A 15,834-nucleotide genomic window follows, 5' to 3' on the forward strand; every position below is an offset into this window, starting at 1 on the left:
CAGAGGTGTTCAACTAAGTACTGGGCAAAGGGGGATAAATACTTTTGAACTGCTGAAATTTCAGTTTTTGAATTTTTAGTTTTTCTTGCTTTACAATTTTCTATCTTTTGGGCTCCACTGTGAAAAAAGGAGCATGTGATTCACGAATAAAAATGATCAGTTAAGTCAATCAAAATCCCTAGTTGTAATACTCATTTCTGTAACCAAAGCTTTGGGGGCTGAATGCCTTTTACAAGGCACAGTATGTTAATAATTTGGATGATGGAATTGACAGGTTTGTGGCCAATTTGTAGATGATACAAAGATAGGTGGAGGGGCAGGTAGTGTTGAAAAAGCAGGGAGTCTGCAAAAGGACTTGGACAGATTAAGGGAATGGGCAAAGAACTGACAGGTAGAATACAGTGTGATGAAATGCACAGTCATGCACTTTGGCAGAAGGAATAAAAGCATAGTCTATTTTATAAATGAGGAGTGAATTCAGAAATTGGATCTGCAGAGGGACTTGGGGGGTGCAAGATTCCTTAAAGGTTAACTTGCAGGTTGAGCTGATAGCAAGGAAAGCAAAAGCAATGTTAACATTTATATCCAGTGAACTAGAGTTTAACAAGCAAGCACATAATGCTGAGACTTTATAAGGTATTGGTCAGACTGCATTTGGAGTATTGTGTGCCGTTTTGGATCTCATATCTAAGAAAGGATGTGCTAGCATTAGAGAGGGTCCGGTGGACATTTAGAAGAATGATCTTGAGAACAAAAGGGTTATCAGATGAAAATTGGTTGAGGGCTTTGGGCCCGTGTTCCCTGGAGTTTAGAAGAATGATCTCATTTAAACCTACCAAATATTGAAAGGCCTAGATAGAGGTGGAAAGGATGTTTCCTATCGTGGGGGAGTCTAGGACCTTGGGGCTCAGAATACAAATTTGTCCCTTTAGAACAGAGATGAGGAGGAATTTAGTTAGCCAGAGGGTGGTAATCTGTAACTCATTGCCACAGACATTTGTGGAGGCCAAGTCTTTTGGGTATATTTAAAGCAAACGTTGATAGGTTCTTCATTAGTAAGAGTGGGAAAAGGCAGGAGAGTGAAGTTGAGAGGAAAATGAATAAGCCATTATTGAATGGCGAAGCAAGCTTGATGGGCTGAATAGTCTAATTCTGCCCCTATGTCTTATGGATTCATAATTAAATTCATTCCATGGGAACAAAATATTACCCAATTTACAACTATGTGAAGCAGATGTTGTCAGCAAAGAGACATATGTGGAGAGGAGTCACTCTGGCCTATTCACAAGTTAATTAACAAAAGGCAAGATGTACGAGAGCGCGCAGAACCTGAATACAAGTTGGAATGATGAGGCTCACATTCTCCGTCGATCAACAATATCCACATAATCTTCCGACCGAGCGTAATATCCGTCAACGCTCATTGCCCCCCAGAAGTTAGACCACAGCTTCTTGCGACGGCTGACCAGTGGAGCCAGTATCAATCTGCAAAGACCAAAATTGTCAGCCGCAATTATAATGAGGACGACCACTTCTGCACCAGAACAGGTTTAGAACTCCTCAGTTTTTGGTTTAAATAAATTCTTGCACCTAAGGGAATATGGCTCGTTATTCTTTACTAATTTAATCTGAATGTTCAGTGTTTTTAAATCAATTCTTATTATTAATCTGCTTCAGCTGGTTAAGGTTCAAGTTTACAGGGGCTTGTCAATTCACCACTATTCCATGAAATATAAGCCTCCTTATCATTATCTCACATCGAGAAGACAGATAACAAAATAATTAGAATTCCAATTAATTCTGAGAAGTGTGCTACAGCCCGGGGCTGGCTCTGTAAAAGCTTCCTGCACAAATCAATATGGTCATGGCAGGTCCTGACCTTAGTACGACTTGGGTATGTTCCTTATTATGACAATCTGATAAAATTCTACTTATTTCAGATTTTTAATCAGCATCCGTGTTTTTAATGAGACCTCTACACTCCTACTGTCTTTAGTTTGAAGGATGGCTTCTTATCTTGTCTTCTGACTTGGTAATGTCTCATTTTCTAGATTCCCCACCAATATAAGTTCAACTCTTTCTTTCTCACCAATTAATTCCCAAAAACCTCTTTGACCCTCTAGTTTCCAGACAGAGAATTTTAACCCTCGGAGCCCTGGTATCGTTCTGTTATATTTAGGTTACGCTCTTTGCATAACCTGTATGTAATTTATTACATGTGATGTTCCATACCTGTATGGAACGGTCCATATTCCAAGCCTATACTGGTATCCGTCCCCCACTTTTCCTTCACAACATCTATGATTGCATTGGCGCTGCTTCCTGCACACATGCGGAGCTCGTTGACTTCATTAACTTTGCCTCCAACTTTCACCCTGCCCTCAAATTTACCTGGTCCATTTCCAACACCTCCCTCCCCTTTCTTGATTTTCCTGTCTCTGTCTCTGGAGACAGCTTATCTACTGGTGTCTACTATAAGCCTACGGACTCTCACAGCTGCCTGGACTATTCCCCTTCCCACCCTGTCTCTTGCAAGAATGCCATCCCCATCTCGCAATTCCTCCGCCTCTGCCACATCTGCTCTCAGGATGAGGCTTTTCATTCCAGGACGAAGGAGATGGCTTCCTTTTTTAAAGAAACAGGCTTCCCTTCCTCCACCATCAACTCTGCTCTCAAACGCATCTCTCCCATTTCCCGCACATCTGCTCTCACTCCATCCTCCCGCCACCCCATTAGGGATAGGGTTCCCCTTGTCCTCACCTACCACCCCACCAGCCTCCGGGTCCAACATATAATTCTCCGTAACTTCTGCCAGTTCCAACAGGATCTCACCACTAAGCACATCTTTCCCTCCCCCCCACCACCTTTCTGCTTTCCGCAGGGATCACTCCCTACACGACTCCCTTGTCCATTCGTCCCCCCCATCCCTCCCCACTGATCTCCCTCCTGGCACTTATCCTTGTAAGCGGAACAAGTGCTATATATGCCCTTACACTTCCTCCCTCACCACCATTCAGGACCCCAGACAGTCCTTCCAGGTGAGGCTACACTTCACCTGTGAGTCAGCTGGGGTGATATACTGCATCCGGTGCGGCCTTCTATATATTAGTGAGACCCAATGCAGACTGGGAGACCATTTCGCTGAACAACTACGCTCTGTCCGCCAGAGAAAGCAGGATCTCCCAGTGGACACACATTTTAATTCCACGTCCCATTCCCATTCTGATATGTCTATCCACGGCCTCCTCTGCTGTCGAGATGAAGCCACACTCAGGTTGGAGGAAGAACACCTTGTATTCCGTCTGGGTAGCCTCCAACCTGATGGCATGAACATTGACTGCTCTAACTTCCGTTAATGCCCCTCCTCCTGTTCTTACCGCATCTCTTATTTATCTATTTATCTATCTATTTATTTATTTATTTATTTATTTATTCTCTCTCTCTGTCCCTCTCACAATAACTCCTTGCCTGCTCTCCATCTTCCTCTGGTGCTCCCCTCCCCCTTTCTTTCTCCCTAGGCCTCCCGTCCCATGATCCTCTCCCTTCTCCAGCCTTGTATCCCTTTTGCCAATCACCTGTCCAGCTCTTGGCTCCATCCCTCCTCCTCCTGTCTTCTCCTATCATTTCGGATCTCCCCCTCCCCCTCCCACTTTCAAATCTCTTACTACCTCTTCTTTCAGTTAGTCCTGACGAAGGGTCTCGGCCTGAAACGTCAACTATGCTTCTTCCTATAGATGCTGTCTGGCCTGCTGCGTTCCACCAGCACTTTGTGTGTGTTGCTGTAATTTCTAAGGTAGGATCCCTGGCATTGTATCCTCTGCCTCTGTATTCCAGTCTTCTAATTAGGAAAATTAAATATTCTGAATTTACTGACACCTTTTAAACTTTTTTTTTTCTTTAGTATTCTCTGTTAATATTTCTACATACTTTGCTGCAACAGAATTTTGACTATAAAGTTGTATCTAAAGCTTCACTTTCAGAAATTTGAAATTGGCCTTTATATAAAACAGTTTTATTGACTCTCAAAATTATTTAAAATATGGTTTGGTAGACTAGTTAAGCAATAAAATCAGTTTGTACTTCAACCTGAAGGATAACATCTTTAATTTGGAGCCTTCCTGGAACAGATAAAGATTACAAAGAGTTTGACCTGACCTGTTCTGTTCAATAAGAAGCTTCAGGATGTCACGGTTCTGAAGCACAACTTCGATGTCAACACTGAAGTAATAATCACAGGTCACATCTTGACGGCACATATCACTGAGGGAGACAGGGAGGTAATCACAGTTATGTATTTATAATATCTACTGGGCAAATTGCAATTCCACTTTACACAGTTGCAACAGCATGTTCAAACATAAAATTGATAACAAGAAAAGCAGAAAATGTGAAATCATCTTCAAGGAGCGGTGCCTCAGAAAGGTGGCGTCCATTATCAAGGACCCTCACCCCCCCCAGGGCACGCTCTCTTCTCATTGTTACCATCAGGAACCCAAAGGCACACGCTCAGCGATTCAGGAACAGCTTCTTCCCATTCTGAAATAGACATTGAACCCATGAACACTACCTCACTACTTCTTTTAATTATTTCTGTTTTTGCACTACTATCTTTAATTTAACTATTAAGTATACATACTGTATATATTTACTGTAATTCATTTATTATTTGCTATATTTATCAAGTATTGCATTGTACAGCTGCCGCTAAGTTAACAAGTTTCACAACATATGCCGGTGATATTAAATCTGATTCTGAAATAATCAGCAGGTGTTGCAACTTTTAAAAACTTCTATTCTTTCTTCCCCTGTCCAGTTTCTTCCCATTTATAACTGTGATTAGCTCTGACACTCCACGCCACTTTGACATTTCCTAGTTCCTGCTCACAGCCTTAACAGTTTCACCGTGAACATTTAACCCCATCACGCCTCCGGCCCAAATCAGAATGGCCTGGGGTCCCTTTGTTTCTTCTCTCAACCAGATCACACCGCCACCAGCCCCCTGCACTGGGCTGAACTCATTCTCACATCGAAAAGCTTCTCGTTGAACTCCAATCGCATTATCCAAATCAAAGATGTCCTTGTGTTTCCCTTTTTGGAAAAAAAGTGGAATAGTCCTTACTTCAGGCCAATGACAGCCCTCCCTTGCCTCTTTTCCTGGTGCACGAGTGATTGTTAGTGTTGGTCCTCACTTTTGTACAGGGCTTGGTTGCTTCATCACCTCGCCAGATTACATCCTTCCCTTACTTTCACTCTTCCCTTTTTCGACTTATCTATCTCAGGAGGTCAGTTAGTGTCCAATATTCACTGCAAACCCACAGCTACCTCGATCACACTGCTCCCCACCCTGATTCCTTTAAGAATTCCACGCCATTTTCTGTGTTACAGCATCCATTGCTTTTGTGATGCCTTCTTTTATTCCTTAACTGCAACTTTATCTCTGCCATAGTTGTTACACCTTTCAAGCCCATCTATTCATGCCCCCCTCTCCTCTCGCCTCCTTCCCTGGTCCACACCATTTATCCTAACAGCCTCCATGTTCAACAGAAATTCCTCAATTATATCCACCTCTCTTAACAAAATGCCACTACCAGACACATCCTCCCTTGCCCTACCCCTCCCACTTTAGTGCCAGAGCAACCATTCCCTCCAATGATGACCTGGTAACACCCTTATCCTTCCTCACGGTCACTACCCTTGCAACTACACGAGAAGCCACACGTGTCCTTAACTTCTTCACTTCCTACCATCCAGGGATCCCCATGTACCTCTAGGTGAAACAGCAATTTGCTCATGACTTCTTTCCAATTTAGAGAATTGGATTTGTTCTCATAAAAAGTTGTGAACCTCCAAAATTTCCTCCGTTGTTTTTTTGCCTCTTCACAAAGGTTGCTTGACCTGCTAAGTATAGACTTGTTTTTTTTTCAGTCTTACAGTTTTTATATTCTGTGTTTGCGCCCATTCTTTCTCATTTTCTTTGTGTGTGTGTGTGTGTGTGTGTGTGTGTGTGTGTGTGGGCGGGGGTGGAATTGGGGGTTGATGTTCTTGTTGCATTTTGTGCGGGGGGGACAGGATGGGGGGGTCAATATTCTTGTTGCATTTTTGTTTGTTTATAGCATGGGGAGAGGGGGATTTGGGGGCCAATGTTCTTGTTGCATTTCATGTGGGGGGCTGAGTTTGCCGTTTCTCGCTGAACTAGCTTCCATGTTTTTTCTTTGTTTCATGGCTATCTGGAGAAGAAGAATCTCAGAGTTGTGTACTGCGTACATACTTTGAATCTTTTTGAACCTTTAAGTTCTTCCAGCACTTTCCTGTTGCATCTCAGATTTCTGACTTCTGCAGCTTGTTGCCTTTCAGCTGATTTAAAACATCTTCCACTTGACATATGTACAAAAGGACACAAATGAAGACGTCCATCCAGTAATATCATACAAATACACACACGTACATGCAAGTAAACCAACAAGTCACACAGATGTGAAAAAAAAAATCATGCCCCAAGGAAATAAGTGCACAGCTAAGGTAAAACTTGCCACAAAAAAAAATTCACACTTCCATAGTCCCTAAAATGATTCGGAGACATCCCAAGTAATCTTTGAACTACTGGCTTACATCAGGATGCATAGCATTGCTGTCGTACGGGAAGCATAGCAGCAAATTGGCTCACGGCATGTTCTCAGAAACGACAAGCCACAAATAGTCAGAAAATATGGTGGATAAGCACATGCCAGGACAGTGAGGAACATCCCTACTGTTTCCAAACAGCCCTATAAAATTAATCGCAACTGCTTGAGAAGACAGGCAGAGCTTCAACTAGACATCACTTACAAAAGTCAGCACCTCTTTGAGTGCCTCACTCCCTCAGAATGGATGATGTGTGTGGCAGCGTGCATGTTAGTCTGGATGTGGGTTTCAGCTTCTGGAGCCAGGCTTGAGCAGACAGCCTTCAAATCCGAAAGAACACAATACTCTGGTTTACTCCCCACACTCGTTTCTTACTCACAGTCCCATGTTGCGAGCATCTGCATTGTTAATCTCCTCCTCTGGGCCAATTACTTTCACATTCCGATACTTGACCCCGTATTCCTCTACGAACTGCCACACATACTTCTCATACTCAGCTTGCTATTAACAAGGAAAGAATGTCTCAGAATAAATCAAAATCAGACAACCCTACTCTAGTTACCGATACTTCTCCTAAAAGTCAAACTTGGAACTTGTTAGGATATCAATCGCCTTCACTGGCCTCTATTTGAAAGTGTTCTGGAACTAATCTTGCTCTAGCAGTTCATAGGCACCGGCAGTAGAATAACTATCTGAAAGGTCAGTCAGTACCACCACCTGTCCAGACCACCCACAGCCTTCATCCCCTCCTTCCAGCCTCCCTTTATCCCTGCCCCACCCACACTCACTGTGTTGTGGATGAAGATTTGAAGGTGCTCCTTCGGGAAATTCAAATTCACTAAACGTTCAAAGAAATCCTCTACAAAGGGAGTAGGCTGCTCGATGAAGATCCCAATGAGGACAGTGGGAAATTTGTTGTCCTGAATTAAAAACATGAGAAAAATCACAGAATTGCTCATGAAATATCAAAATAGTTGACAAACTGGCCTGCTGGTCCCAAGTGAAGGCTGATTTATACTTGCGCGTACCAGCTTACGCCATAGCATACACAAGTGGGCTACGCCGTTGTGAGCATTTACACAGTACTTGTGCATTGGTGTGTCTGCGTCGCTCTGCAATTCGTGCACGTCACGTATGCGCACACACCTACCCATGCAAGTCTTCATGGTCATGGTAGTCTTCCTCAGGGTAAACAAGTTTAAAGCGAGCGTCTTTTTTCGTAAAAGCGAAATGTGTCCTCCATAATTTCGGAGGTCTGTAAAGCTTTATGGAAAGCATTGCAGCCAGAGTTCCTTCCCTGCCCTTCAGTTGCCCAATGGGAAGCTATTGCAGCGTAGGAGGAAATGCGATGCTACCAAGCAGACCAATCACAGTTGCTGTGGTCTGCGTTGCTGCGATGCGTAGTTACGTTTTGGCAGAGGTGCGCCTCAGGCTATGGCATAGGGATCCGCGTAGGCTCTGCGGCTACGCCGTACCTATGGCGTCGATTTGACGCACAAGTATAAATCAGCCTTGAGTGTCAGAACACCAGGGTACTGTGCAAGGTCAGACTACTAAATGGATTTTACATGATCCATTTAGACCCTGGACCGAGCGTGCTGGCTAGAGTCACAATGAAGAGGGGGAAAACATTCTTTGTCCCAGCTGGCCTTTTGCAGCAGGAGCTTATCTAATAGTTCCCTCCCTCACCCGGGGAGGGGGGAGGAGAGTGGGGGGGGAAGAGGGGGAGAGCAGGTCAAACTACCAGGTAAACAATAGTTTCTCTTGACCGCAGATCACGGTCTGGTCTTTGGGTGCTTTGCTGTTGCTTGGTGGATGGTGGGCACCGACACATTTTGGTGAAACGTGCAGGGAGGGAGGAGGCATTGATGCTTGCTGCTGCTCACACGGTGGGGGGGGGAGTGGAGGGAGAGGGCTTTGAGGTTCTAATGCTTTTCCGTCGGTCATTCTTTTGGGGGTCTTCTGTTTATCGTGGATGTCTGGGAAGACAAGTATTTCAGGCTGTGTATTGTAGACACTCTCTGATAATAAGAGGAACCATTTGAGCCATTTCAAATACTTGGTCCAGTTACTCTGTTGGCACATTCAGACCGACAACCTCTACCAGCAAGAAGAACAAGGGCGACAGGTGCCTGAGAACACCACCCCTTGTAGGCTCTCGACTAAGTTGCACACCATTTTAATGTGGGAATAAATTGTTGGCCTTCTTTATCACTGGGCCTAAACTCAGGAACTTCCTTCACCAAGACAGCAGCAATTCAAGAATATAGCTCAGCAGCAGCTCCTCCAGGCCAATAAGGGATTGACAGCCAAAATGCATTAAAAATTGTGTGAATAAGCGATATTCCACATTACCAGTACAAGAACAGCACATTACATAATGTCCCTTACCTCGTACACCAGCCCTCCAAAAACCTCACCTTTTCCGGCAAACTTATGGTGTCTTTATCACATTCTGTGCAGCCAGTTTCAAAGGTCCAAACTTTCGGAATGTAGTTCCCCAAATAGTTCAGCTGCATCTTAAATGTAAAAAAAAATCAAACAATCAAAATAGTCTGAGAAGGACAGAGAAAATGAGCAAGTGAGGGGTGTGGTGAGAGTGCCTGAATGACGGGCAGAAACAGTACTGACAGTGACACAGAAAGTGACATCCCAGTGAATTGGCAACAAAGAGACAGGGAAAGACACAGAGTGAAAGGAAAAGAAACAGAATGAAAGGAAAAGAAACAGAATAAAAGGAAAAGACACAGAATTAAAGCAAAAAAAACAGAATGAAAGCAAAAGACACAAAGTGAGAGCATCAGGGTAAGGGAGCAGATAAGGAATGATAGAGAGTGAATGACTGCCAGAGAAAATGACAGAAAAAATAAACAGGAGGGCAAGGAGGAAGAAACAGATATCATTAGTTAATCACATCAATGTCAATCTTGTCTAAATGTCAATCTTCTGGAATATATTTTATTTATTATTTGTTAATTTATTTGTGTTAATATTACGTATAGTGTGTGCGTTATATGTCCTGTGTTGGGCACCTTGGTCCGGAGCAGTGCTGTTTCATTTAACAGTATATGTGTAGATGGTTGAACGACAATAAACTCAAACTTGAACAAAGTGAAGAAACACTACAAAGAAATATGACAGAAAATTGAGAGATAGGGAAATTACTGGTATCATTTATAGAATTACTCAGAGCTGGCAACAAGGAGGGAGCTCATTCACCAATTCAGACTTGTACTTGTTCTTTGAAACATCTGTCCCATTTATCTTTTGTCCAAAGCTCTCCTACTAAAATGAACCACTTCACTATAAAAGGCTACACTTAGCATTGATTCACCTATTTAACAATACTGTCTGCATCCTCCTGCTTTTCATGGCTCTTTCTAATTACTAATTATATTTTAATCCTCATTTATTATCTGAAAACCTTGACCCCATATCCTCAATCCTCATCTAAATCATCTATGGTGTATCAGTGTTGTCTAGACAGACAGAAAGTGGCACTACTTCTGACTCAGTGCAAATCTGAGAAGTTTCCTACCTAACCTGTGTTTACTGTAGGGGAGCCATCCCTCACAACGTTCTGCTACCCAGCTCGTAATGCCCAACCTAGCAAATGCCCCTTATGTTACTCCTTATGTGCAATTCTAAATGTCCAAAAATATCAAATCCTCTGCACTAGTCTAGTCTGTGCTATTATCCTATGGATATCTAATGAAGTTATTTATAGAGTCATAGATAAGTACAGCACACAAACACGCCCTTTGGCCCATCTAGTCCGTGCTGAGCCATTTGAACTGCCTACTCCCATCGACTTACACCTGGACCACCGTCCTCCAGCCATGCTCCTATCCAAGCTTCTCTTCCATGCACCACCCGCACTGCAAGCTCATTCCACACTCTCACGGCCTTCTGCATGAAGAAGATTTCCCCCATGTTCCCCTGAAACTTTTCACCTTTCACCCATGACCTCCAGTTATAGCCCCATCCAACCTCAGTGGAAAAAGCCTGCTTGAATTTACCTTATCTACACCCCTCAATTTTGAATACCTCTATCGAATCTTCTCTCAATTTTCTTCATTCCAAGGAATAAGGCCCTAATCTATTCAATCTTTCCTTATAACTCAGGTCCTCCAGACCCGGCAACATCCTTGTCAGTTTTCTCTGTACTCTTTCAACCTTACTTATATCTAAGATCCTTCATCTGGAAATTAGCCATGATCGTTGTTTAACGCATTCTCTTTGTTTAGATCAACACACACATAAAAGTTGCTGGTGAACGCAGCTGGCCGGGCAGCATCGCTAGGAAGAGGTACAGTCGACGTTTCGGGCCGAGACCCTTCCTCATGAAGGGTCTCAGCCCGAAACGTTGACTGTACCTCTTCCTAGAGATGCTGCCTAGCCTGCTGCGTTCACCAGCAACCTTTATGTGTGTTGCTTGAAATTCCAGCACCTGCAGATTTCCACGTGTCTGCGCTCTTTGTTTAGATGTTTTGTTGTGTTATCTTCTGGAAATAATTAAGCCAAATGGTCTATAGTTCACTGGAATAATTGCATCTCCTTTTCAGAGGTTGGAGTATTATTTATTGTTCAGCAGTCCACTGGCATTATTTTGTGAAGACTGGTACCTTTCCTGTCATCCAAGTTTCTATTCCCACCCCCTAGAGTAATACATTTGGAGCCTGATCTTTAACAATCTAAAGTTTGTCAGGCATTTTTTTTTTCCCAACTTAAGTGATGTATTAATCTTCTGTTCTCACTTTCTCTCTGGTAGAAACTTACTGCCCGTTACGCCACTGGCGTATAGGGCAGCAATGAAGGTTCTCCATCTCTGGCAGTGATCAGGGCTTCTTTCATTGTGTCAGTAGCCTCCTCTCGGTTTTCACTACTGTCAGTCATGCAAGTCCCGGGTGGAGACTCCGGAATACCGTCACTCTCAGATGTAGAAGTTTTCTTCATTGCTATTTCCATAACAATTTTGTTTTACCAGTCTGAGTTGAACTCCCAAAAGTGGACAACCAGTGGACCACTCTTAGTCTGGCCTCTACCCTTTGACCTGTTTGGCATGGGGTGACCCGACCCAACAGCCAACGCATGAAGCCCTGACACCAGCCAATGAAGCTTTCTGGGTCTTTGAGGCGCGCAAGCCACCAAACCCAATAACAAGGTTGTGGTCCTCTTAGAGGTTTGGTAGAGAACAGAATATAAACTATCTGCACAGTACCCTTCCTATACCAGTATTGTCCCCAGTGACAATGAGTTCAATCTTTAGATGCACTGCCTTCATCTTAGCCACGGACAATAAATAACCTATAGAAAAAGTGTAAACATATTAACAACTGGATGCCACAAGTGAAGATGCTAGACTCACACCAGATAGACCAAATGGCCTTCAGTTCAGTAGTAAACATCACAACCTCAGTCCTGTCCCTACCTTCGTGGGCCCGTTGCCGTGGATGATGACTGGCAGTGAATCGTACACCAGGTTACGTGCTCTCACTTGTGCTTCCTCGAATTTCAGAACCACTTCATCTGCCAATCAGAGACAAAGACAGCGTGAGAAAGAGAGTGGGAGATAGTCCCTCCGTATAGGAAAACTACAAGATGAAAACATGAAGTAAAAATTTCAGGCTAAAGCAAAAAAAAAAATTCCATTGAAGTTATGTTTCTACTATTCTATCATACAATTTCCTTGCCGAGAGCCAACTGTTGCAGCAATGAGTATCACCTAAAATTTCAAGATGGCTGCTTAATAAACGAGGATTCCACCCTCCCCCACCACCAAACTTGTGGAATCTACTGCCAAGACAGACAAGAGCATGGAAATATTATCCACCGTAAGTTCTCCTTCAAGTTGGACAGCATTCTAACTTGAAAATGCATCACCATTCCCTCAGCATCATTACTCCTGAACCTTGGAACTCCCTACCCAATGGCACTGTGAGTGAGAGCTTCACCATGAGGACTGCCACCTACACCTGCGGAGGCCAAGTCATTGCATATATTTAAAACAGAGGCTGATTAGTAAAGGTGTCAAAGGCTACGGGAAGAAGGCGGGAGAATGGGGTTGAGAGGGATAATAAATCAGTCACGATGGAATGGTGGGGCAGACTGGCCTAATTCCCATCGGTGCCTGTTAGGAGCTTGTACGTTCTCCCAGTGGCTGCATGGGTTTCCTCCGGGTGCTCCAGTTTCCCCCCACAGTCCAAAGGCGTAGTGGTCGGTAGGTTAATTGGTCATTGTAAATTGCCCCATGATCAGGCTGGGATTAAAATCAGGGGGTTGCTGGGCAACACGGCTCAAAGGGCCAGAAGGGCCTGTTCCACGCTGTGTCTCAATAGTATAAATATGAGTCACCCATGATGGAATTGTGGAGCTGACTCGATGGGCCGAATGTCCTAATTCTGCTCCTACATCTTATGGTCTAACGCAGTGCAGCATTTAAGAAAGGTTTGTTCAGCACCATCTTCTCAGAGGAGATCAGCGATAGACAAACAACACTGGCCTTGCCAGAGATGCCCGCATTCCTTAAAAATTAATAGACTGAGAAAAAGATAATATCTTGGAAGATTAAAACAAAAGAGGCAAAACTGTCAAAAAGGTAAAAGCAAAGCAAAGCAAATTGCCTGTACTCAGATCTGTCAGTGTCTAGGCAGACAACCAATGTCCCCACTATGTTTCACCCTCTACATACTGAGGGGATAGAGTGCACCACAATCAATGACAGCTGGAGTCCTAGTTCTCACGGGCAGCCAGCAGCACTAAGGCATTTCCAAATCCTATCTGTCCACTGAATCCGAACTTTTGTATCACGATCAACAATAGGACAAGATGTCTTCAGAATGCTTAAGTTCACCAATTTATCAAAATCCATTGTAATACAAAGCAGCCAGCTATCTACCTGAGGATGTGGGTGGGGGGGGGGGCAGTGGTGGAGGAATTAATTGTTGATGTTTTAGGTTGAAACTCTGCATCGGGGTTCAAACTGCAATATTAACAACACATTACCCCCTACAGATGCTACTCGAGCCAATGAGGTCCTCCAGTAGATCCAGATTCCAGCATCTGCAGTCTCCATCTATTCTAGTAGTCAGGCATCGCAACACACTCACTCACAATTACACTTAATGCTCAAGAAATCGACGGAATTCACTTTGAATTTTCATTAAGATGAGCTCATTGACACTGTCACAGAGGAAGGACCAGCTGATGGTTTGGGTTAAATGACTGAGTTATTTATTGTGTGCTTCCTAACAGTGATTCAGCTAATGCCATGAACACAAAAAATCTGAGTCAGAATTCCAACCCTCACCTACCTAACGCTCCATTCAAATTCTGGAAGATCCGACACCTGTGATCAAGGGTGATATTCAAACTTGCCTGGAGAAAAATTGGAAAGATGGTGAGCACAGGAAGATATTGCACTATGGGTAAGGAGAGTTACTGCCTCTAAGCTTCCAACACTTTTCCACAATTACCCATTGAATTCAATATTCAGTCCCTTTAGTTCCAACCACTATTCCCTCGTAGCTGCGCGGCCACACAGTAACAGAAATGCTCCCATGCCCATAGCCTTTGTTGCCACACAGCTCGAATTTTCTTTTATATAATATTAATATAATTTTGAAATCTATGTTAATATAATTGTGAAATACCTTGCAATTAATGTGTTCATGAATATAATCCACAAATTTTCTAAATAATAAACGTACCACAACCTTTGCTTTGAAACATTTTAGAGCTTCAATGCATTTAAATTGTCAATGTTTCAAGTTACAACACTGACAAACTGTAACAATAAACACAGAATACAACATGTGGATTATATTCATTAACACATTAATTGCAGGATTGTTCACAATTATATCAACATAGATTTCGAAAGAATGGAAGACGGTAGGGCTTGGCGATACAGTTTATTGGAGTGACAAAGTGAAAGATCTGCTTGCATCTATAAAGTTGATGTCAATACTGCACCTATTATCCAATTCATTCAATGTGTGTAATCACTTGGATGACGGATGAGTTAAGAGAATGGCAAGCTTTTGACCTTGTTGTTATTGCAAATGCAGCTAATTCTGAATTTGGAGAAGAGAAAGTTGTGCAATTGACAAAAGGAATACTCAGCTACTGTGACGAACTATGAAAAAAGTGTTGCCTCAAAAATATCATAGCAATGCTGCGATATTAAATTTGTTACTTCTGAGAGAGTTAAGACTGGTTCAATTAATACGTTCACTAAAATGTTGAACTGTGTGCTGAGGAGAGATTAATTTGAAGGACTGTCAATCCATCGTTGGAATATTTCAAAGTTCTAGTGCTGACTGAAAACTTGGATTCAGCCTTATGAATTCAATCAAATGTAAATCCATAAACAGACTAGAAGTGAAACATTCTGATGATCTAAAGAGGATTAAGCTGCATCTTTCATCTGGGTGTGAAACTGATCTGGATAGTGTTTATAGACAATAGATTTTTAATAAAGACAGATGAAAAAAGTTTATGAAACATGAAAAAATTCCTTTTTTTTACAGTATTTCTTTATACCTTTTAATTAATGAATAAAATTAGAAGTATTTTTCTATTTTCATTCTAAATATTCATAGTATGCAAATTACAAAAAAGAATATTTAAAGTGCCATGCAGTTTTCAGGCCATGTAAAAATTCCCTGCTCAGGGCAACAGTTAGTCTGCGCAGCTATAAAAAAAATTAGATGGAACATTGCTTCTCACCCTCTTCTCTGGATCCAGGTATACTTTTGTGTAGAAGAGCTGATCGTCGTCTTTATCCTGCAGATGCCAGGGTTCCACAAGTTTGTAAACATTAGGAGCAAAGCCAATAAATCCTGAAATTCCCAGAAAAGAAATGAAGTTGCATGTTATCCTTACACTGTAATTCTCTCCTTGTCACAAGTGAATTTATAGAGAAACTAGAACAAAGTGGCATGGCAGAGTTATAAATATTCGTGAATACACATGAAGATAGAGACACATGCACAGATACATTTTCATATAAATATATACTGTATTGTGCAAAGGTTTTAGGCACATATATATATCTCGGGTGTCTAAGACTTTTGCACAGTAATAAATTGTCAATGTGGAGCGGAGAGCGAGTTTGTAAATCTGGCAGGAGCAAAGGATGTTGGGAATGGCGAGGGTGGGGCACCGTGGGAGGGGTGTGGGACAGGTGGCAGAGAAGGAGTGCCAGGGTTG

General features: G+C 42.7%; 1 protein-coding gene across 3 annotated transcripts in view; it reads right to left on the bottom strand.

The window, feature by feature from the left end:
• The window catches only part of plod1a (procollagen-lysine, 2-oxoglutarate 5-dioxygenase 1a), a 45,614-nt gene that overhangs the window by 14,379 nt on the left and 15,401 nt on the right, over window positions 1-15,834 (bottom strand). For all 3 annotated transcript variants that reach the window (XM_072245234.1, XM_072245236.1, XM_072245235.1), the window contains exons 5-12: window positions 15,352-15,464; window positions 13,935-13,998; window positions 12,053-12,150; window positions 9,042-9,140; window positions 7,410-7,541; window positions 7,001-7,122; window positions 4,156-4,260; window positions 1,360-1,485 (exon numbers count right to left, since the gene is read on the bottom strand). In XM_072245234.1, coding sequence (XP_072101335.1) covers window positions 1,360-1,485; window positions 4,156-4,260; window positions 7,001-7,122; window positions 7,410-7,541; window positions 9,042-9,140; window positions 12,053-12,150; window positions 13,935-13,998; window positions 15,352-15,464 — 859 coding nt within the window. The remainder of the gene's footprint in view (window positions 1-1,359; window positions 1,486-4,155; window positions 4,261-7,000; window positions 7,123-7,409; window positions 7,542-9,041; window positions 9,141-12,052; window positions 12,151-13,934; window positions 13,999-15,351; window positions 15,465-15,834) is intronic.

Source organism: Mobula birostris, chromosome 27 (assembly GCF_030028105.1).
Source record: "Mobula birostris isolate sMobBir1 chromosome 27, sMobBir1.hap1, whole genome shotgun sequence".
Taxonomy (NCBI): Eukaryota; Metazoa; Chordata; class Chondrichthyes; order Myliobatiformes; family Myliobatidae; genus Mobula; species Mobula birostris.